The 24,319-nt window shown below is 47.0% G+C and overlaps 1 protein-coding gene across 5 annotated transcripts in view; it reads right to left on the bottom strand.

The window, feature by feature from the left end:
* TBC1D8 (TBC1 domain family member 8) overlaps positions 1-24,319 on the bottom strand; it is a 133,325-nt gene that overhangs the window by 76,060 nt on the left and 32,946 nt on the right. For 4 of the 5 annotated variants that reach the window (XM_049856314.1, XM_049856315.1, XM_049856316.1 and 1 more), the window contains exon 2: positions 2,116-2,226. In XM_049856314.1, the coding sequence (XP_049712271.1) occupies positions 2,116-2,226 (111 nt within the window). Of the gene's footprint in view, positions 1-2,070; positions 2,227-24,319 lie in introns of all 5 variants that reach the window. The other variant, XM_049856318.1, reaches the window with a different exon arrangement.

Here is a 24,319-nt window from a genome sequence, read left to right as displayed (position 1 = left end):
TTGCTATAAGTCGGAATTGACTCAATGGCAGGGGGTTTTTGGGTAGCCTGTGAGCCAGCAGGCTGCTTGCTGTCTTACATGCTGATCTTGGGTTCATCAGCCCCTGCAGCTACGTGAGTCAGGAGAAGCTTCCAGCCTGATGCCTGACCCATGGACTTGGGGCTTGCCAGCCTCGAGAACTGTGTGAGCAATTTCCATGAGATAAATCTCTCTCTTTATATATATACACTTATCTACATCCTCCACGTGTCTGTCAGTTTGTCGTACTGTGGGGGCTCATATATTGCTGTGATGCTAGAAGCTATGCCACTGGTATTCAAATACCAGCAGGGTCTTGGACTGCCAAAAGAACGAACAAATGTGTCTTAGAAGTACAACCAGAATGCTCATTAGAAGCAAAGATGGCGAGACTACGTCTCACATACTTTGGACATGTTATCAGCAAGGATCAGTCCCTGGAGAAGGACATCGCGCTTGGCAAAGCAGAAGGTCAGCGAAAAAGAGGAAGACTCTCAACGATACAGATTGACACAGTGGCTGCAACAATGGGCTCAAGCATAGCAGCAATTGTGAGGACGGCACAGGACCGGGCAGTGTTTCATTCTGTGGTGCACAGGATAGCTATGAGTCGGAACTGACTTGACGGCACCTATGGTGAATGGAGGCAACTTTGGGCAGCTAGAATTTGAGTCAACAGATATTTTCCCCCTTTGTACTTCTCTGTGTCCAGGTCAGCAGTTCAAATCCACCAGCCGCTCCATGGAAACCCTATGGGGAAGCTCTACCCTGTCCTAAGGATTACTAAGAGTCCGAATCCACTGAACAGCCATGGGTTGGGTTGCTTGATTTCTTTACATTGAGCATGTATCATTTTTATCATTTTACACCAACTCGGAATGTTTTATCTTAATTTAAAAACAAAAAGGAAACAGACTAGAAACAGACATGCCAGGATGTTAAGAGTTGTTACACTAGTGGATGGTAGCATATAGGTATTTTCCTTTCTGATTTTTCTGTACTTCTCCAGGAAAAAAGGGATCCAATGCTATTAGAGATCATGAAGTGGTTTTGGTTGTTTATGGTAGCTAATAAAATGTTAAAAGAAAAGTAGAAAAGTCTCTGTGTATATGTATACTTGTGTGTGTGTGTGTGTGTGTGGATGTGGAGAGAGAAACAGAGATACAGATGTAGCCAGGAGAGTGATAAGCACTGGATTTAGGGTCAGAAATGATTTTTTTCTTTCTTTCTTAGCTATTTTTTAATTCCCGAAAGGTGAACGTGCATTACTGGCCTAATTGGTTTAAAAAACACATTTTGGTTTTGTGTTTTAATACAAGGGGCTTCTCATTATGTGACAATTCCTGGCCCTAAAGGTGCCTGGGTGGTTAGGAAGAGCACTAGGCAGTGCTCTGGATGGGATTCAAAACCTCAGATGGAGAGAATGAGCGATTTCTAAGTTTCCTGGTTCCTGTTGTTGTTGGGTGCCGTCGACTCGATTTTCAAATCACAGCAGCCCCATGTGACAGAGTGGAACTGCTCCACGGGGTTTTCTAGGCTGTCGTCTTTCCAGGAGCAGATCGCCAGGTCTTTCTCCTGTGGAACAGCTGGGTAGGTGTGAAGCACCAGCCGTTCGGTTAGCAGCCCAGCACTTAACTGCTGTGCCACCAGGGCTCCTTTAAGTTCCCTTAGAGCCTGCAATCCAATGACTCTCTCAGTCCAAACGGGGAACAAGGGACTGAAGACTGCCAGACGTCAGGCACGGCTCCCAAGCTTTCCCCCCAGACCACCACAACACGTGTACGCGTCCAAGAACACGTTTGTGACATCAGAGATGAGATTAAAAAGAAAATGCCTTGATTCACACTCCACAATACACGGACACCCTGAACAACACACCACACAGCAGTCTGCCATGCCCCGTCTATGCCGCCCAAGCTTATACACAGCCTGCATGTGCTCTTGATGGTTAACAACAAAACAGCCTGTGAGGTTCCGAAAGTGGTTACCTGCAGCTTCACGGGCATGCAGATAGTCGGCATGCTTGGAATATTCGACTGGAACAAAACTCACCGGTGGCTACGGCCCAGTAAACGTCTGATCCGTTCAGTAACTCACCACATGCTATGGGAGAATAAACCTGGGACCCGGGAACTTGCAGCAGAATCCGAAATGGAGCAACCCGGGCGTTGGAATCCAGCACCGTATCCAGAGCGCCCACCAGGCGACCTTCGAGAGAAAAGAGAAGAAAGAGCACCTCTGAGCACACGGAATGACCAGGCCCATCGGCCACCACGAAGCCACCCCTCCCATGCGTCAGAGGAGGTGCCGTCTCCATCAGAGTCGGGTCTCCCGCTGTCCCCACAAGAGCACAGCTCCAGGAGACCAAGGGCTCTGCCTGGTGTCTGTTTTCCCCGCACTGGGAACAGCCCTGGCATTTACAGGCACTCGGTGTGGATTTAGTGAATTGACGAATACATAAGGTGCCCTTGAAAAGTCACTTCACCTAGCACAGTGTGATAGTTTACTTTCACATGTGGCCTTTCTCACCACGGTCTTGTAACACCCACCCAGGTGATTGGGCAGGGCTGTGTCACAGGGTAATTGTGGCCCACCAAGGGGATCGGCCAGGTTTGCCATCCCGCTGGGCTTGAAACGAGCCTCCCCAGGGGCAGGAAAGAGAAGAGCCCACCACCACCAAGGAAGGAGAGGCCCACAGGAGAGACCAGCAGGAGAGAGCGAAGGGGCTTCCCAGTCCACAGAGTGAGAAAGCTGAGTGTCCTTGGGCAGAAACTGAGGGCCAGGGAGAAACCCACAACTGATCTGCAAATTTGGGACTCACCAGCCTCCACGACCATGTGAGCCATTTCCTTTATACCGCTCTTAAGTTCTGTGAGAAGCCGCAGTGAATGAGGGAACCCAAAGACGGGAGGGAGAGTACTGGGGTGAGAGAGAGTCGTTGACGTTAGAGATGATGGAGTGGGTGGGACAGCAGCTTGGAAAAGTGGGACATCTGGGACATCTTTAACCTCTGCCTCCGAGGAACCAGCTTTGTGTTGATCCTTATGAAAGAAATTATTCGTTTACCTAGTTGTCATCTCTTGGGGTCTCAATACAAGAGGCAATACAGTAAAACCTGCAAAAGCTGGAACCTGTGTAAGGTGTCAGAGAAGGAAAACCCAAGTGTTTCCCACTAAAACCAGAGAGTAAAGTGGTAAGGCTGCACCCTGTCAAAGGTGGAAAACTGGCGAGACCCAGAAAAACAAGGTAGCCCTGTCAAGTTCCGGCTCTCACAGGCTTCACTGTATAACTTAGCGGATCAGCGTATAGGTCTGGAATGAGACTGCCTGCCTGTGAATCCCAGTTCCAGGACCTTCGAGCTCTGTGACCCTGGGCAAGTTATTTAACGTCTCTGTACCCTGGCTTCCTCATTGTAAAATGGAATAACCACAGTAGACTTACTTCATAGTGTAATCGTGAGAATTAAATGAGCTAACGTATTAAACATTCCAAGTGCTTAGGCTACTGACTGGCCATAAGACGTACTATGTGGCAGTCATTATTATTAGTATTTTATCACCATGATCATCATCTCAAATATGGGAAGGCTAATCCCTACCTACTGCAGAAGGATACTGTGAGAAGCAAATAAGAAAATATATCAAAATCCTTCGCAAACCATAAAGCACATGACTTAAAGAATTATCATTCTGCTGTCTCAGAAAGCATCGTGAATCAACATCAAGCCAAAAAGAAAAAGAAAGAAAGACGGCTGAAAGGATTAAGCCCCTCACCTTTCTTTACTTAATACATAATCTTGAACCACAGGCCTCCTGAGTAAGGACCTGAAGCTGCCTAGCAAGTAATATGTACTTTTTTTTTTTTTTTAAAACAATCTCATACTTAAAGCAAAGCTGAAAAGTTTCGTGTAAATAATTAGTAAGGGGTAAGTTAGTGAACCAAAAAACCAAAACCAAACCCGTTGCCTTCGAGTCAACTTCAACTCATAGCAACCCTATAGGACAGAGTAGAACTGCCCCATAGAGTTTCCAAGGAGCACCTGGTGGACTCAAACTGCCGACCTTTTGGTTAGCATCCGTAGCTCTTAACTACTACATCACCAGGGTTTCCCCTAATATTCCACTACCCCCAAATACTGCAATGTATATTTCCTACAAGGACACCTCCTGCACAACTACAGTTATTGCTGTTGTTAGTTGTCATCCAGTCAGCTCCAATCCATGGTGACCTCATGTATAACAGAATGAAACGTTGCTCAGTCTTGCACCATTTCCATGATCTTGATATGTTTGATCCCATTGTTGGAGCTATTGTGTCATTCCCTCTCATTGAGGATTTTCCTCTTTTTTGCTGACCCTCGACTTTACCAAACATGATGTCTCTCTCAGCTATCTAGTGCTGCTGTAACAAAAATACCCCAAGTGGGTTGCTTTAACAAACAGAAATTTATTTTCTCAGAGTTTAGAAGGCTAGAAGTCTGGAATCAGGGCACCGGCTCTAGAGGAAATCTTTCTCTCTCTGTTGGCTCTGAGAAGGTCCTTGCTTCTTGGTTCCTTGGTGATCTTCACGTGGCTTGGCATCGATCTTCCCCTATCTCTGCTCTGCTTGCTTGTTTAACCTTTCATATCTCAAAGAGACTGACTCAAGACACCCTATATGAAGCCGGCCTCATTAACATAACAAAGAAAACTCATTCCCAAATGGGATTATAACCACAGGCATAGAGGTTAGGATTTATAATACATATTCTGGGGGGACACAATTCAATCTATAACAATGTCCTTTTCTAGTGAGTGGTCTTTCCTGATGACGTGTCCAAAGTAAGTAAGACGAAGTCTCACCATCCTCGCTTCTAAGGAACGTTGTGGTTGTATTTCTTTTAAGATTGATTTGTTCTTTCTTCTAGCCAAACCAAAAAAACCAAACCCATTGCCTTTGAACCGATTCCAACTCATAGTGACCCTACAGGACAGAGCGGAAGTGCCCCACAGGGTTTCCAAGGAGCAGCTGGTGGATTTGAACTGCTGACCTTTTGGTTAGCAGCTTGAGCTCTTAATCACCATGTCACCAGGGCTCTGTTCTTCTGGCAGTCCATGGTACATTCAATATTCAGGGAGGGAGGGGAAGATGCTGGCTTAAGTAACTATGGAAATGAGTGGAATCTGCAGGAGGCAAAGCCAAGGAACAGTATGTACTCCATGGGGATCCAGATGAACAATTCTGACACTGATAAGCATGCACACTGGTATTAAACAATTAAGGAATTGCATGGCAGATGGTGAGAGCCAGGTTTCTCGCTGTTGGAGCAGGAATTTACAGATTGCAAGGGGAAAAGGCAAGAATGATCCATATGGCAATGGATTAGAGTCAGGGACATCAGTGTGAACTCATAGTTAGTTTACTACAGACACAGAAAGATATGTGCAGAAATATTTACAGATGTGTGCATATACACGGGTCAGTACACATACATGTTCCCTTGCTCTGTCAGCAAAGAGGGCCTAGAAGCAATGACGTCCTGGTAGCAATGAGCTCACCTGACGTCCACATCTTGGTTTCTAATACCATTCTCCAATTAAAGGAACCATGGGTCCTTGGAGAAATGGCTGATTCTAGGACTAGGGCAGGAAACATGAACCTTATCGTGCCAGAAAGTAAAGAAGTACTTAAAAAAAAAAAAAAAAAAGGAGGGGGAAAAGAGTAACTTCACAGCGGGAGAAACCTGACAAGCACTACGTCAGCCAGACGAGCACAGTGTACATCCACAGTGAGAGAACGTATCCCTGATGTGATGTGATGAAAATGGCACTTTACCTCTGTGGTCTTCTTCCCCAAAGCCCATAATTCCTGTCTATTCATGAGAAAAACAGCAGACAAATCCCAATTGTGGAACACTCCACATAATACCTGACCAGTACTCCCCAAAACTGTCAAGCTCATCAAAAAATAAGGAAAGTCTGAAAAGCTATCAGAGTCAAAATGGCAACTAAATGTAATGTGGTATCCTGGATGGAATCCTGGAACAGAAAAAAACCAAAGAAATCTAAATAAACCTACATAATCTAAATAACCTACATAGCAAAGGGGAATTAGGTTGCCAGTGGAATTAAGGTTGCTAATCAGCTGACCTTAAAATAGGGAAATTAACCTGGATTATCTGGGTGGGCCCAATGGAATCGCAAGGGTTCTTGAATTTGAAAGAGGGAATCTTCAAAGAGATCCTGAGAGATGGCAGCATGAGAAGGGGCCACAAGCCAAGGAAAGTGAGTGGCTTTTAGAAGCTGGAAAAGGCAAGGAAATGGATTCTCCCCTAGATCCTCCAAAAGCCAATGCAGCCCTATAGACACCTTGAATTCCCCTTTGCTATGTAACCTACAGGAAACCCTGGTGGCATAGTGGTTAAGTGCTAGGGCTGCTAACCAAAAGGTCGGAGTTCGAATCTGCCAGGCGCTCCTTGGAAACTCTATGGGGCAGTTCTACTCTGTCCGATAGGGTCACTATGAGTCAGAATCGACTCGACGGCAGTGGGTTTTTTTGAATTTATGTAACCTACATAGTCACAGGTTCTGCCATTATTCTGCCTACTGGAATGATGTATCAGTACCATAAAACCAAACCAAACCTTTGCCATTGAGTCAATTCCGGCTCATAGTGACCTTATAGGACAGAGTAGAACTGTCCCCGTAGGGTTTCCAAGGAGCAGCTGGTGGATTTGAACTGCCGACCTTTTGCTAGCAGCCTAGCTCTTAACCACTGTGCCACCATTGCTTAATGGACCAATATTGTTCCATTAATCCTTAAACCTTAAACCAATAATATCCATGAAGTCTTCTTTAAACCAAACTGTAGTTTAAAGTTTAAAAAGAATGTTTACCTTGAGCACCATGCTCTTTCAAGAACAATCCATATGGGATCAAACTGACTACGGCAACTCAAAAGATTAATAGGAACCTTAGGGGCAGCGAATTTATGTTAATAGGGGAGGAACGGAGAAGAAGGGTGAGAAGGGATGCCCAAAGAATGTAATCAATATCACCGAATTGTACACGTAGACATTATTGAATTGGTGTATGTTTTGCTGTGTATATTCTCAACAACGAAATAAATAAAACTAAAAAAACATTGGCTCATTAATTGTAACAAATGTACTACGTGTTGTCGTTGTTGTTAGGTGTCATTTAGTTCGTTCCGACTCACAGCGACCCTGTGTACAACAGAAAGAAACACTGCCCGGTCCTGCCCCATCCTCATCATTGTTGTTATGCTTAAACCCATTGTTGCAGCCACTGCGTCAATCCATCTCACTGACAGTCTATGTAAGATACCAACAACAGGAGAAAACTGGGTGCGGGAATTGGGAGCTCTCTTTAGGATCTTTGCAAATTTTCTGTAAATCTAAAACTGTTCTAAAAAATGAAAGCTTATTTAAAAAAAATAAGAGAGACAAGGAGAGTCAGGGAAGTCGGTTGGCCTGAAGTCAAGGAAAGGCAGGGACACCCAGGAGGAGTTGGTGCAGACATAGACTGTTGTCGCTGGGTTGCTGGGTGCCACTGAGTCGAATCCAACTCACAGCGATCCCATGTGACACAGCAGAACCGCCCCACTAGGTCTCTGAGGCTGTGATCTTTAAAGAAGCAGATCCCCAGGTCTTTCTCCCACAGAGCCGCTGGGTGGGTTCAAACCACCAACCTTAGCAGCCAAGCACTTAACCAACTGTGCCACCAGGGCTCCTTATACACAGACTCCCACTGCAATCACCCAAGGACAGGGCAGGGCACCCAACCAGGAAGTAAGCAAAGCACGAAGACAACAGAATCCGAAGAAGACAAGGGCCAAGATCAAAGTGAAGATACAAAGTGGGAGGAAAGACAGTAAGAGCTCTCAGCAAGATTCTGGAGAAGGGGGAAAGACAAAAATCAGAAAAGCAAATTCAGGAAGAAAAAAATCCTACTTCAATTTTGTTGAATGGGTGAGTGAAAAAGGTAAGCACGGCAAAGAAAGCCATCATAATTATCAGAAGGCAGGGTAAGACATCTGCAAATGTCAAATGAGTCAAAACCAAATATATACATATACGAGTGTGTGTGTGTGTGTGTGTATACAGAAATCCTGGTGGCCACAGTGGCTGCTAACCAAAAGGTCACCAGTTCACAACCACCAGGCGCTCCTTGGAAACTCTATGGGGCAGTTCTACTCTGTCCTATAGGGTTGCTATGAGTCAGCATCTACTCAATGGCAACAGGTTACATACACGTTAAAAAAGCAAATACATGGCAAAATGTTAGCGTGTGGCTCTGAACATCAAGGAACACAGCTAGGCATATTCTGCCCTTTTATAAGGATGCTGAGGACACCCTCACATGGCTGTCTTTCTGACAATACTTTTTTAGTCAGTCACATTAAAAAAATATCCTGAAGCCCTACACATTGCACATGTCTTCTCATTGAACCCTCACAGCCAGCCTTTGGGGGAGGCATCGTGCGTTCCCATTTTACAGATGAAGCCGCTAAGGCTCTGGCCAGTAAGCGATGACACCTGGACTGCCCCAGCTCCATCTCCACAGCCCACGCTCTCTTCCACCGCCTGTGACTGTCTGAAGACAAAGCAGCACTTATTTTCAGAAATGCTCTGTCACCCTCAATTCTACATTCCCACCTACACTCAGATTGACGTTTCTCCCAAGAACCCCAAACTGGCAAAGTCTTACTACATATCCAGAACACCCTCCTCAAAAGAAAAAAAGCCCACTGCCGTCGATTCTGACTCATGGCGACACCATGTAGGTCAGGGTAAAACGGTGCTCCACAGGGTTTTCAAAGCTGCAACCTTTTGGGAGCAGACTGCCAAGCCTTTCTTCCAAGTCACCTCTGGGTGGACCTGAACCTCCAGTCCTTCAGTTAGTAGCCAGGCACTTAACTGTTTGCACCACATAGGGGTTCCTTCCCCAGGAACGATCCCCACAAAAGGGCTGTAGGGCAGCTCGCACTCCACACTCCATTCCCCTACTGCAAACAGCTCCATCTGGCTCGTCTGGTGCTACAGGAAAGCCCTCCTGTGTCTCGGTTAGCACAACACTCCTATTTTTAGACTATTAGAGTAACAACTCTGGTGGAGAGGGAGGTGGAGTGACAAGTTTTATAATGAGGCCCCCAAAAGGGGGCCTACTAATAATTTGCTCCTACGTGACAATGCTGCAATCCTTTCGCTCTGGCTGGATGTAATGCGCACGGGTGGTGCCAGGTTTAAAATGACAGCTAGTGACACAGGACAAACCAGGACACCTGGAGAGGCCACCCACGCCTTGTGGTTTCTGTGACCTGGTACCAAGGGCAGCAGGGGCCCCTGTTCTTACAGTAATAGCACCAGAGCATAACAGAAAACCCCCAAAACCAAAACCACGACCGTCAAGTCATCCCGACCCAAAGCAGCCCTACAGGTCAGAGTGGAACCGCCGCATACGGTTTCCAAGGCTGTAAATCTTTACGGAAGCAGGCTGCCACATCTTTCCCCTGCGGAGTGGCTGGTGAGTTCCGACCACCGACTTTTCGGTTAGCAGCCAAGCACTTTAACCACTGCGCCTCCAGGCCGCCATTAGCATACTAAAGCCCTTTTAAAAAAGTAGCAACACCTAACTCTTGCAAAAACCATTTTAATGAACGTGAGAAAATCTGAAGTCCTTTTTCCCCTTGCACTAATTAATGGCTGTTGCCATCTGTCATTAAGTCCGTCCCCAACTCTTTTTTTTTTTTTTTTCAACTCAGTGAGACCCCACACCCAGTGGAACAAAATGCTGCCTGGTCTTATGCCATCCTCACGACCGTGGATCGGATAGCAGTGCTCCACAGGGTTTTCACCAGCTAATTGTCAGAAGTACATGGCCAGGCCTTTCTTCCTAGTCCCTCTTAGTCTGGAAGCTCCGCTGAACCCTGGTCAGCATCACAGCAACGGGCAGGCCTCCACGGACAGAGGGGTGGTGGCTGTCCACGAGGTGCACTGGCTGGGAATCGAACCCCGGTCTCCTGAATGGGGGGTGAGAGTTCTACCACTGAAGCACCAGGCACAATTACAGGTCTCCCTACCAGCTTTGGCCTCAGAAGCAACAGATCTGTACAGCTCCATAACAATAATTCTATTATTAGAGACAAAAGCTTCTCATCGTTAGACACAAGAACGTGATAGCACACTCACAGGGTCTGCGGCCAAGCGCAGCACACTGAACCCACTGCTGGGAAACCAACTCCGTCTAGACCTTTTTGTCTTCTTGGTGGGGCTGTTTGGCTTGGTTGTTCTCACTGCTTTTGAGGCTTAGGGAAAAAGAGCTAAGAAAAAAACAGAACAAAGAAAAAAATTCTGCTCATGAAAAATAATAAGTAACGGAAAAGGGTCACGTGAAGTCCTTTCTATTGACTACTGAATAGAGAAGATAAATGTTGGGGTCACTGGCATTCTCAACATTAGGGCCCTACTTATTCAAAGTTTAATTAGTAATCCAAATTACCAAGTTTGTATTTTTTTTACAAAGCTTTTTATACAAGACAGCTTTTAGTGTGAGCCCCTTGAGATTTCCTTGTCTCCACATAAACCAAGACGGGGCAGTGCTATTTTCAGACAGCCCAGCAGATCCGGCGGGCAAGGCGGCAGGGTAACCAAATCACACTGGAGGAACCGGCCACCTCAGGAGGTCACCTCCTATGGCTAACTGGAAACAGGCCTCCAGGTGCCCTCACGGCGGACAGGATGCGCCTGCCGAATCCACACCACCACTGCGTAAGCTACACAGCGAGTTACATCCAGAGGGGAGACTTCCAAGGGCATCGCAAAGGAGGGACTCTGGCCCTGGCTCCCAAGAACAGGACAGGCAGTCACCAACCCATCACCTGCACGCCGCGTCCCAGATACGGGGAACAATGACATTCACACAAGGACCCTTTGCTTTCTCGGGAAACCAAGACAGGGTGGCTGCGAAGGCTGCTGGCCTGGATTGTGCACCCTGAGAACTTGATGGGTCAAAAGGACTGTAACTGCCCTACTCACATTAGAATTAAAGGAGACAGAAGTTCTTTTTTCTTGTTTGCCTTCTCAAAAACTGTGAAAATTCTAATGGTCAGAGGTTTGCACAGTTGCGCTCTGAAAATAACTATACTAAACAAATTTTAACATCCCCACATGATGAATCGAAAATACATCTGAACATAAATGAGCTCTGGTCCACAGTCTCTCCATAAATAACCCCTGGACAGGGACCAAATAGTCTGCTTTGCCTCAGACCAAATGCCACGGGTCCTGTCATGGCGAGCCTCCTAGCAGGGTGATATAACTGCCTCAAACACATGACAGCAAGAATCCTGCCACTAAAACACCATATGACAACCAGTTCCAAACATGGTCATTGCCATGTCTTACTGACAAGGCTCTTCAAACACTGGTTGCTGTGGACACAAGGAATGCAATTTTGTGAGAATTCCTGGGAATTTCCATTCAGTTAGCGTCAATTTCTCTAAGGCGGACTTCTGGCACGATTATTGCATACGATATTTAAACACTTACAGCGAGAGGACTGAAAGCTATACAAGGTCCAGGGGGACAGCTCAGAGAAAGAAAGCCAAAACTTCACAAAGAGCGTGGCTTCAAGATCTGATGCAGTCTTCAAATGAAATGCCATCTGCCAGAGGAAGGATGGACAAGCGTGGACACCTTCTCCACCTCCACTGAGAAACCCGTTGTCACTGAGTTGAACCCAACACATGGCAGCCCCACGTGTGTCAGAGTAGGACTGTGCTCCACAGGATTTTCAAAGGCTGATTTTTCAACAGTAGATCGCCGGGCCATTCTTCTGAGGTACCTCTAGGTGGACTTGAACCTCCAACCTTTCGGTTAGCAGCCAAGCTCATTAACTGTTCGCACCACCTAGGGACTCCCTACCCTGAGAAGCCCAGCACGATCCAGGATCACCTACAGTTCCTTCCTGGAAGCTGACTTGGCACACTCAGCCCCTCCCAAAGCCTGAAATCGGAAGAGATTGCTCCAGGTATCGGTCACTCCCGGTCTCTGAGGGCTCCACTTCCTGTGCTGCTCCGTCCTTCATCCTGTTCAGCTCTTTCCAGGCACCTCGCCATCTCCCACTTTAATCCTGAACCTTCCTCCCTTAGGTACCGCTAAACTCTGATCCATGAAGACTAGAACCAATATTTAATCTGTAAATCCTCAAGAAAAAAAAGTCCAGAAATTGCATTATCATTACCCTATGTTGCCATCAAACATAACCACAGAGGCAGTATGACCTGGCCAACTTCTGCTATTTAAAAAGAACCAAAGTTCTTTGGCAAAACATTTCTGATCTCTCAACCTTCGCTGAGAAAGTACCTGCTTTGGGTGCAGTATTCCAACAGTCTGATGAGCTCCGGTGCCTCTGCAGACTATCACAAGAGACTTCAGCTTAAGTCTGAATAATTCCTCACTCGAGGTCCCATTTTTAACAAAGCCAACAGGTATTACCCGAACGTCCAAAATCACATTAAGAGAACCAGTTATAAAGGGTATCTTTTCCAAAAACCTTTCCTAAAATAACGAGATCTAGTTTTAATTTTTCCTCCTAAAGCAACTTCTTTTTTTAATTACAAAATTAATGTATTTTTATCAGGTCCCTGGGTGGCACAAGAGGTTTGCACTTGACTACTAACCCAAAAGCTGGCAGTTCAGACCTACCCAGTGGCACCAGGGAAGAAAGGACTGGCAACCTGCTTCCATAGAGATTACAGTCAAGAAAACCCTACGGAGCAGTTCTACTCGGTAAAACACAGGCTTGCCAGGAGTAGAAATCGACTTGATGGCAATGGGTTTGGCTGCTTTGTTTGTTTATTGTAGAAATTTTGGAAAATATATAAAAGCACAAAGAAGAAAATTAAACTCGGCAATAACCACGTGGTTGTGTCAGTTCCAGGGTGGCACAAAGGTTAAGCGCTCGACTACTAGCTGAAAGGTTGGCAGCTGGAACACCCCAGAAGGCAGGCCTGGTAGTTTGCTCCCGGAAAGTCACAGCCTTGAGAGCCCCAGGGAGCAGTTCTACTCCGCACCCGTGGGGCCACCACGAGTCAGAATCGTCTCAAGGGCAACTAACAGCAATAACTGTGTCTTTCTAGCCCCTTTTCTAGCCAGCCACAGATTTAGACTATGCGGCTCCCACGTGAGCACATCGGCAGTTGGCACAGTTGTCTACAATGTCCTTTATTGGGGGACACTGAGGACTGGAAGTAAAAACAAGACCAGACATGAAATACAAAGAATTCTCCTCTCGTGCTCAGAGACAGTTGCAGAAAGGCTGTCAGACTTGTTTGACGAGACTCAGGCGGGCCACACATCGGTTTTCTGGCTGAACCGAATCATAAATGCGGCGTGCTGCCTGACAGCGCCTTATGCTGTTACGGTACGACGCTCCCTCCGCCGAACAAGCCACGCATCTGTTTAATGGACCCTGGACGTAATTAAAGGCAGGAAATGGAGCCAGGAGCATTCAAGGACCAGAGGGAGAAAGAAAAGAAGGCAATAGTGCCTTCTCTGCTAAATGGAAATCAATGTGAGAGTCAAAAGAGTCAGTGAAGCAAGGCACTCCCATAGGTTCAAGTTCAAAATGAAAGACAGTGCTCCCACGGATACTAGCTCCTCAAATGGAAAGAGCCTCAGCGAGCCTGTAAGGCTGCAAAGAACAAATCCCAAACAAGAATGATTCTGCCTGCTTCTTCAGGCTAACAAAGCCGCACGCGTTTCAATGCAGCAGCTCTTGAGCACCCTTTAAAACAAGTAATTATGGAATACCCACTATGTGCCAGGCACACTTGAGCTGACTCATCCCTCCCCAGAGGGAAGGCATTACCACCATTTGCAAACAGAAGCCAGCAAGGCCACAGTGGGTTGCTTTCCACAGTGCGCAGGTACATAGCCCACCAAGTGAAGCTGAGCACATCAGCCTTGGGCACGATTGTTCACAATATCCTTTATTCCTTTTGCAATAGAGCCCGTGTTTACCTCTGACTCTCATTTCAACATTTCCTTCCTGTATAGCAGACAGTATTTCCAGCCATCCAATTTTATCTAATTTGCTACAACTAAATGTTAGATGTTTACAACCTACAGGCGGTTTCTTATCAGAAGTGCACGTGAAAGGGAACACAAGCCTAGGGCAAGGATCCTTTACGGGTTCACAACACCTGAGGCACCTTTCTCAAAACAGTTGCCTTTCAGTCAGAATCGACTCAAGGCGACTCCACGCACGGTAGAGGTAGAATCGTGCACCATAGGGTTTTCAAGGGCTGATTTTTAAGAAGTAGATCTCCAGGCCTCTTTTCCAAGGCACCTCTGGGTAAACTCAACCTTTCACTTAGCAGCTGAGCACACTAACAGTCTGCACCATCCAGGGACTCCTTACCTTGCTCATAAACCCTCTGCCGTCGAGTCAATTCTGACACATAGCGACCCTATAGGACAGAGTGGAACTGCCCCATAGGGTATCCAAGGAGCGGCTGCTGGATTCCAACTGCTGACTTTTCGGTTAGCAGCCGAGCTCTTAACCACTGTGCCACCAGGGCTCCACCTTGCTCACAGTATGCCTTAAATAAATATTTGCTTAATGGACCTTTGAGTGAAATAAAAACAAGGGACACCGTTCTTTAAGCTTACTTGATGAAAACTGTTTTGTTTTCCTTCTGCTACAAGTAGCTGGAGCTTTGTTCGCTGTGGATTCTGAAAGTGAAATCTGATTACTCAAAGCCTGCCATCTGTCGCTCTCTTTCAGGGACTTGCAACATATCAACAGTTGCATGGTTCAGTTACAGCCCTCCACTAATCTTATCTTAGACCGGGTAGAAGATAAGTGTTTCAGAAACTAAATTTATCTCAGGGATTAAGTTTGAGCTTTCTGTTTGTTTTGGGTGGTGTTTTTAGAAAGAAGAAAGCCCTCAGCACAGAAGGCCCAGCCTGCACTAAACGCGTCCGCTGGGATGCTGCCGCTGTCTCTTCCGCCGGGTCATGTGGATGGAAATTGAAGCATGAATTCCGGACAGCAGAAAAGGCAGCAGAGAGCAGGACAAGCTGGTGGACAGAGGGAACACGTTCCCTGCTCCAGAACGGGTTTTATATCCCACGGAGATGGAGGAGTGAGTTCAGCCATTGCTCGTGGCCTGACTCCTCATAGTGTGGTATTACTGCAGACCTGGCCTGCAAAATGTCATCGGTCGGTGCGTTTCACAGGTCCCGCTGCCTTCTTCAGGTCCGAGGAAAGCCGCAGACCAGGGCTCAACCATGTGTGGGTCACTAGGGGGTCCAAGCCAGAGTCAGGCAGAAAGGAGAGAGAATAAAATGACAGCTTGCACCTGTCTGTAAGGCTGGCAGCTGAGAGCTGAGAGCACCACCCCAGATCACAGGGGACAGTGCCCCCCTAACGTGTCTTGAGAAAATCGGCTCTTCTGAACCCAAGATGCCTATCAGCCAACAGCCATGGGCAGAGAACCGGGGCGAGGGGGGGAGGGGGGCAAGGCTGAGCTCGTAATTGAGAAAAAATCAAATAAAATTAAATTTTAATGAGGTGGAATTGAGGAGCCTGAGCAGTGGTAATTCACTTCCTCAGACTCATGACAACTCTTTATTACAAGGAGTTTTCAGTTGGGAATTCTGATCCTGAGATCTGATTGTTCAAAGCCTTCCCTTTAGGAAAAGTTGCTGCAGCCTTCAAGACTCTGGATCCCTGTGACGAGCCTGTACGGTGCTTGGTTTGTAAGATGCTTCTGACGTGCACACTACAGATGCACCCACGCTGGTGATGCTGGCACAGGGCCAGTGAAGCCACCGCCCACGTCATCTCCTCACCTGGCTCTTCAGTTCAAGGCACGTAAGTGCTGGAGAGGCCAGCTACCAAGGAAAAGGGTAAGTCCCTTACCAGGTGATGTTCCGAAATGACAGCAGGGTATGCCAGAAAGATACCATCCTTCAGCAAGGTGTTGATCAGCCGGGCCCTAAGGGGCTTCTATGCATACCATTACATTAAAGAGAATTTTAAGTTGTTAGAACAATAGAAATGGAAATGAAAATATAAGACAGGCCCCCTCCCAATCCCAGTACCTCAATAAATCAGATTTTATGTTTCTATGTTTCCTTCTGGTAAATGGGCAATATTTATTTCACTGAGAAAGGTAAGGGGGCCAGGAAAGTAATATCTTAGTATTTGACTGGTTTCCCAGAGCTAAAGGCCCTGAGGAGGCCCAAATGTCTAAAGGCCTCAGTTCCAGAGGAAACCCTCCAAAAACCTGCAGTTGGTCTAAACTAGGAAAGCTGTATGTTGCTCTAGAGTCAAAGTCCTGAGTTCAAATTCTGACTCTGTCTTTTATTAGCTGTGTGGCCTTGGATAAGTGCCTTTACTTCCATCAGTCTCAGCTTCCTCATCTGTACAATGGGTCTGTATGAAGATGACAACAGAAATGTGTGTCAGGCACCTGGCCCACTCACTGCCCAACTCGGGGCAGCTGTCTGATGGACAGGCTCCTATCCACACGCACACACAGGGTATACATACAAAGACACACCTCTCTAAAACTCCCACTGTAGACAGACCATCTCACCACCCAACTGATCTTTCTGGACCCAAGGTAGATTTCATAACCAATTTTTATTTGATAATAATTAAAGTAGGAGCCCTGGTGGCACAACGGTTAAGTGTCCAGCTCCTAACCGAAAGGTTGGCAGTTCGAATCCACCCAGTGCCTCTGTGGGAGAAAGACCTGGCAATCTGCTCCCATAAAAATCACAGCCAAGAAAACCCTAGGGGGCAGGTCTACCCTGTCATATGGGGTCACTATGAAAACCACTTTGATGGCACCAACAATAATGATAGTTAAAAGTGATTTATTTTACCTACTGTCCTGACTTATCTACAATCTAAGTGTAGTAAAGGGCAAATCAAGAAGAAGGCACCCGTATATCAAAGTCTGTGTCAGTTGTTTGTTTAGGTAGGAAAATGTTCTTTTCACCTTTATAAAGAGTGAGCTCCTCAGAATTTGTCTGTATGAAGGGCTGTAGGGTCACTGGCTCCCAAGCAAGCTGGGTCTCTGCTCCTGAAAGCTTCCTCATAGTCCACATGAACAAAATACCTGCTGAAGGTCCTGAAATAGCCAGTGTCACGGCTGTCATCTTCATCACTGGTCGCAAAGTTACGAAATGGTGGCCCACGTCACCGTCTGGGGGCTCTCACTGCTGCCTGGCAACACCCTCCCCGCACCTTGTCACCCCAGTGCTCCCCTTATTCAGGGCCCCCGCTTCTGCTGTGCATCAGAACCCGAGCCCCAGCTGCAGAAATTCTGATTCTACGGGTCCAGGTTGGGGCCTGGGCCTCAGCGTTTTTAGGGATCCTCAGGTGACTCCAGCACACAGTGGATGGAGGACACTGGTCACACGTTTTCCCAGCAGCTGTTCCAAACCCTTTCCACAGCACCAACCAAACCCAACCCATTGCTGTCGAGTCGGTTCCAACTCGTAGTGACCCTATTAAAAAAAAAAAAAAAAACCCAGCGCCGTCAAGTCAATTCCAACTCATAGCTACCCTATAGGACAGAGTAGAACTGCCCCATAGAGTTTCCAAGGAGCGCCTGGCAGATTAGAACTGCCGACCCTTTGGTTAGCAGCTGTAGCCCTTAACCACTTTGTCACCAGGGTTTCCAGCAGAGTAAAATTGCCCCATAGGGTTTCCAAGGAGCCACTGGTGAATTCAAACTGCCAACCTTTTGGTTAACAGCTGAGCTCTTAACCACTGCACCACCAGGACTCCCCTATACAGGCAGGTGGGTCTATATGGGCCCTGTGTGATGGGAGGCAAGGAAGGTGGGCTACAAACCACACTAGTTACAGATTACTTCAGCTCAGCCACCCTGCTGACCCCTGAGCCCACACCTCTTGACCCCTTGTCCTATCTGCACTTCCTTTGCTCCATTCCTGCCAGCCTCAGAGGAGAACGAGAGGCCCACCATTCGTGCTACTGACCTTGTGGTCATGGCTCCCCGATCTCCCTCCAGGACACTGGTTCTCAACCTTTGGCTGCAAGGTAGAGTCACCCAGGGAGGTTTCAAAATACCAGCGCCTCGGCCTCCTCCCCAGTCTGCCATGTTGGTCTGGGGTGTGGTGTGGGCACTGTTTAGAGCTGCCCAGTATGCGGCCAAGGCCAAGAAACGCTCTTCTAGGACCTTCTTTTGCTCCCTCTTCTCAAATCTCTGCTCCTGCTGTTTGCACTTGAGCTGGTATCTCATTTCTCCAGTTGCTTCCAACAGCGAGTTACCTAAAAAAGTGGAACAGGCCTGGCACCCCATTTCTTCTTTATCTATTCCCTCTGGCCTCCATCCATACAATTCTTCTGAGGCGGGTCACTGAAAGGACATCTGTCTTAGTCTCCTAGTGCTGCTGCAACAGAAGCAGCAGAAATGCATTTTCTCACAGTTCTGGAGGCTGAAAGTCCAAATCAGGGTCTCGGTGGTGTCCACTCCTTCCTTGTAGGTCGACCTGGGCATTCTCTGCCTCCCCGCTGACAGGCGATCCTCATGTGGTGTCTGTCTCCCCCCGTTTGTGTTAACTTTTGCATCTAATCTGCTTTTTATAACTCAGGAGTGACTGGCTTTAGTTCACACCCACACTGACATGGCCCCGTAACGTTTTGGGGGAACACAAATTCAAGCCGTAATGGACACTGACATTTCTCTGGACGCATCATTCGTCCCATTCTATCCTTAGTTTTCTTCTCTGTAAAAGGAGGATAATAATCCCCCACTGGCCTGGTGGCACAGTGGTTAAAGCACTCGACTGCGAACCGAAAGGTCGGCAGCTCGAAACCACCAGCGGCTCCAAGGGAGAAAGATGTGGCAGCCAGTTTCCATAGAGATTTACGCCCTGTGGGGTCGCTATGAGTCGGAATCAACTTGCCAGAAGAGGGGTTTTTTTTGGCGGGGGGCGGGGGGGAGTCATACTAAGAACCAAACAAAATACAGGGTTATATATAAAGATATCCTCCCCCACTAAACAGTCAAAAGCAACCCATGTCAGTAACGCTGGCGTGGATCCCGGCATCCTGGGCTCCTGGCTGTACTCAGCCCACCCAGTGCCTCTGTTGAGATAGTCCATTCCCACGTTCAGGGAGGGCCCCTGGCTCCTTCCATAGCCAGCACCCCGGCAGTGCAGGGATGCTCTGTGATGTGAAAGCCAGCTCCTCAGACCAGGACAGAAGGTCACGTGAAAACCAACTCTCCATGTCTCACTCACAACACACTGGAGGGTCATCCTAACCCTTCTGCTTCCTCAGCTACTGCTTTCCAACTCAAACCACCTCTACACAGCCCACAGGCCTTCCTGGCCCCTGATCTGCTCCTTTCCAGCACATCTTAAGATGAACGGTGGGTTACTCCACCAGTTCTCAACCCTGGCTGAGCACTGGAAATCACCTGGTGAACTTTCAAAATCCTGACACCTGGGCCCGCCCCCAGAGATGCTAGTGGTCGGTGGTGTGGCCTGGATGGGGTTATCAAACGCTCTCCAGGGAATCTGAAAGGCATTATGCTGAGTGAAATCAGTCAGCTGCCAAAGGACAAATATTGTACGAGACCACAATTATAAGAACTCAAGAAATAGTTTAAACAGATAAGAAAATATTCTTTGATGGTTACGAGAGTGGGGAGGGAGGGAGAGGGGTATTCACTGATTACATAGTAGACGAGAACTATTTTAGGTGAAGGAAAAGACAACACACAATACAGGAGAGGTCAGCACAACCAGATTAAACCAAAAGCAAAGACGTTTCCTAAATAAACCGAACGCTACAAAGGCCAGAGTAGCAGGGACGGGGGTTTGGGGACCATGGTTTCAGGGGACTTCTAGGTCAACTGGCATAATAAAATCTATTAAGAAAACATTCTGCATCCCACTTTGGTGAGTGGCATCTGGGGTCTTAAATGCTAGCAAGCAGCCATCTAAGATGCATCAATTGGACTCAACCCACCTAAGGCAAAGGAGAATGAAGAACACCAAAGACACAAGGTAATTATGACCCAAGAGACAGAAAGGGCCACATAAATCAGAGACTACATCAGCCTGAAACCAGAAGAACTAGATGGTGCCCGGCTACCACCCCACCGATGACTGCCCTGACAGGGAACACAACAGAGAATCCCTGAGGGAGCTGGAGAACAGTGGAATGCAGACCTCAAATTCTCATAAAAAGACCAGACTTAATGGTCTGACTGAGACTAGAAGGACTGTGGAGGTCATGATCCCCAGAACCATTCCCAAAGCCAACTCTTCAGACAGGGATTGGACTGGACTATAAGACAGAAAATGATACTGGTGAGGATTGAGCTTCTTGGCTCAAGTAGACACATGAGACTATGCGGGCAGCTCCTGTCTGGAGGGGAGATGAGAAGGCAGAGGGGGACAGAGGCTGGCTGAATGGACCTGGGAATACAGGGTGGAGAGAAGGAATGTGCTGTCTCATTAGGGAGAGCAACTGGGAATATACAGCAAGGTGTATATAAATTTTTTTTATGAAAGACTGACTTAATCTGTAAACTTTCACTTAAAGCACAATTTAAAAAAAAAAAAAAATTTTTTTTTAATAAAAAAGCTCTCCAGGCTCTCAATTCTGCAGCCCAGGGTGGAGACCCACCGGTTCGACCCTATCATTTGCACGACTAAGCAGGAGTCTTTGTTATCTGATGGGGCTGCCCACTACGATTTGCCTAAGAGAACACAAGGTACAAGTAACAACAAACCAACCCACATTTAAAAGTCTCCTTAGTAAAATAACTAAATGTGGAAGGCTCGAAGGCCCATGCAGGAATGCCGATCTCGGGTTAGGCCTTGCTGCAGAAACATCTGGATAGGAAACAAAGTCCCAGGAAAGAGCTGAACAAATGACAAGAATGCAACAGGCACTGATTCATATCTGACCTTAACAGGGCTTACTCACAGTCACCTGCCAGGGTTTGGGGTAAAGGCCTATGGTCTTTAAAATGGGGTGCTCTGAGTTACAAATCAGCAATCAGGGGGATGCACTCACACAACCACTCTTACACCTCAAAGAAATTCTGGATGAGGGCAATTTCGCCCTACACCCCAGATATCTAAGCCCTATTTGTACAGTTAATGTTCAACAATTCATGGCAAGGATTTTGTGTGTGCGTGTGTCTTCTGTTTTATTTAACTTCTTAGCCCTTCTAAATTCAGCAACCCAGAAATATTGCACTCACAAGTTACACAAAGACACTGAAAAGTCTAACCTAATATATCTTACGAAAGCACAAATTTCCATCTTTCCTGCCGGAAAATATTAAAGCATCTCAAATCACCTAGGGAAAAAAGTCAGAGAAAAAGAAATCTAAAGGGATTCAAGAACTATAAAGCAATACACTATTCTATCCTTTATAAGTTTACCAACTTGTGCCTATTTTCCAACAAGTCATTTCAGTCTTTCCTCCAACGCAATGGGTACTTGCTGTTATACCACGAGCTGGCCTTGATCACACATATAATACGTGTCAGTTACTATAACCGGCTCGTCACGCTCATTAATAGCAAAACCCACTGCCCTCGAGTGGATTCCAACTCACAGCCACCCTACAGGACAGAGTAAACTGCCCCATAGGGTTTCCAAGGTTGGAAACTTTTACAGAAGCAGACTGCCATGTCTTTCTCCTGCAGAGGGACTGGTAAGTTCAAGCCACAGGGCTTTAGGTTAGCAGCCAAGTGCTTTAACCACTGCACCACCTGGCTCCTTTCATGCTTATTACTTCCATTTAATCCTTACCACCCAAGAGGTGGAAACCCTAGTGGCATAGTGGTTGAGAACTATGGCTGCTAAGCAAAAGATCGGCAGTTCCAATCCCCCAGGCACTCCTTGGAAACCCTATGGGGCAGTTCTATTCTGTCCTATAGGGTCACTGTGAGTCAGAATCAACTTGACCGCAGTAGGCTTGGACCCTAAAGGTGGAGCCCTGGTGGCATAGTGGTTAAGAGCTCAGCTGCTAACCAAAGGGTCGGCAGTTTGGATCCACCAACCGCTCCTTGGAAACCCTACGGGGCAAATCTACTCTGTCCTGTAGGGGCGCTACGAGTTGGAACAGACTCGACGGCAACGAGTTTGGTTTTTTGGTTTTGTACCCTGGTGGCATAGTGGTTAAGTGGTATAGCTGCTAACCAAAAGGTCGGCAGTTCAAATCCACCAGGCACTCCTTGGAAACCCTATGGGGCAATTCTACTTTGTCCTATAGCGACACTATGAGTCAGAATTGACAGCAATGGGCTGATGGGTATTCAAACTGTACACTGAGCAAATAATCTGAGGTGGACTATATGAAGAAGAATGTGGCATCAGGATTGGAGGAAGACCCATTAACAACTTGTGATATGTAGATGACACAACCTTGCTTACTTAAAGTGAGGGACTTGAAACACTTACTGATGAAGATCAAAGACTACAGCCTTCAGTATGGATTATATCTCAACATAAAACAAAAATCCTCACAACTGGGCCAATAAGCAATATCATAATAAATGGAAAAAATAGGGAAGTTGTCAAGGATTTCATTTTACTTGGATCCACAATCAACGCCCATGGAAGCAGCAGTCAAGAAATCAAATGACTTTATTGCACTGGGCAAATCTGCTGCAAAAGACCTCTTTAAAGTATTAAAAAGCAAAGCTGTCACTTTGAGGACTAAGGTGCACCTGACCCAAGCCACTGTATTTTCAATCGCCTTATAGGCATATGAAAGCTGGACAATGTAATAAGGAAGACTGAAGAACTGATGCCTTTGAATTACGGTGTTGGTGAAGAATATTGAATATACCATGGACTACCAGAAGAACGAACACATCTGTCTTGGAAGAAGTACATCCAGAATGCTCCTTAGAAGGGAGGATGGTGAGGCTTCGTCTCACATACTTTGGACATGTTATCAGAAGGGACCAGTCCCTGGAGACGGACAGGATGCTTGGTAAGATAGAGGGTCAACAAAAAAGAAGACGACCTTCAACGAGATGGACTGACGCAGTGGCTGCAACAACAGGCTCAAACATAGCAATGACCCTGAGGTTGGGGCAGGATGGGTAGTGCTTTGTTCTGTTGCACACAGGGTCACCATGAGTCAGAACCAACCAGACAATACTTAACAATAACAACAACACCCTAGAGGTGGGCACAGTTTTATCGTCACTTTACAGACACTGAGGCTCTGGGAGGTTATGTAACCAAAACAAGGTCACACAGCAAATGAGTAGGGGAGGCACTGGGCTCACATCCAGGTGAGTCATCCCCAGAGCACTGTCTCTTACCCACAATGCTCTTCACTGCCTCCCCTAACTACAGCAAGTGCTTTTAACAGACCCACACTGCTCCCATCAAGGAGGCTGGGCAACACGGCCCTTGCACCCAGCTCACCTCTGTACCCCTGCACCTGCAGAGAACTTACTGAAGGAGAAATCTTGGACAAGAGTCTTTGCAGGACTGGGGTGAGCCCTGCAATCTGCCCTGGCACCCCAGAGGAAGAAAGGTTTTCTCAGAAAACATCAACACTCCTCCACCCATGCCATCACCGAGATCCCTGAACCCGGGGAGGATCATCCCATACACCCCCAGGTCCTCAGGGGAAAAAGGTCTTCTGAGACCATCTCCTGCTGGTGGGTCCACTCTACCTCAGGGTCAAGGGGATCCAGCTGCATATCTACAACTCAGCCATGAAGCCACACAATTACTCGGGTCTCTTATTCAAACCAACCAACCTGCCAACCCGTGGTTGGTTCTTCATAAAGGGAAAATACAGGGTAAGTGTAAATATACTTTCCTGACAAGACACGATGGTTTTACGGGACCATACAGTAAGTCACCAGGAGTCAGAACCAACTCGACAACAACTAAGAACAACATCCACTAAGTCACCTGCAGCAAGGTGAGCTCTCGACATCTCCCAGGTCTGTCACCACCAAACAGGTGATTAAAAGTGATGTGTCATTTGCACTTTACAAAGCAAAAATCAACATCTTTAACAGGATCTTAAACGATGGGAAAAAACAATGCTAGAAGACAGGTACTACGTACATTGAGAACCACCCAGTGGGAACCAAACCAAAAACCCGTTGCCACTGAGTCGATTCTGACTCATAGTGGCCCTACAGGCCATAGTAGAACTGCCCCCATGCAATTTCCAAAGAGCGGCTGGTGGGTTCAAATCTGCCAACCTTCTGGTTAGCAGCCGAACACTTAACCACTGTGCCACCAGGGCTCCA

This window comes from Elephas maximus, chromosome 17 (assembly GCF_024166365.1).
Source record: "Elephas maximus indicus isolate mEleMax1 chromosome 17, mEleMax1 primary haplotype, whole genome shotgun sequence".
Taxonomy (NCBI): domain Eukaryota; kingdom Metazoa; phylum Chordata; class Mammalia; order Proboscidea; family Elephantidae; genus Elephas; species Elephas maximus.
This window is presented reverse-complemented; position numbering and strand designations above follow the sequence as displayed.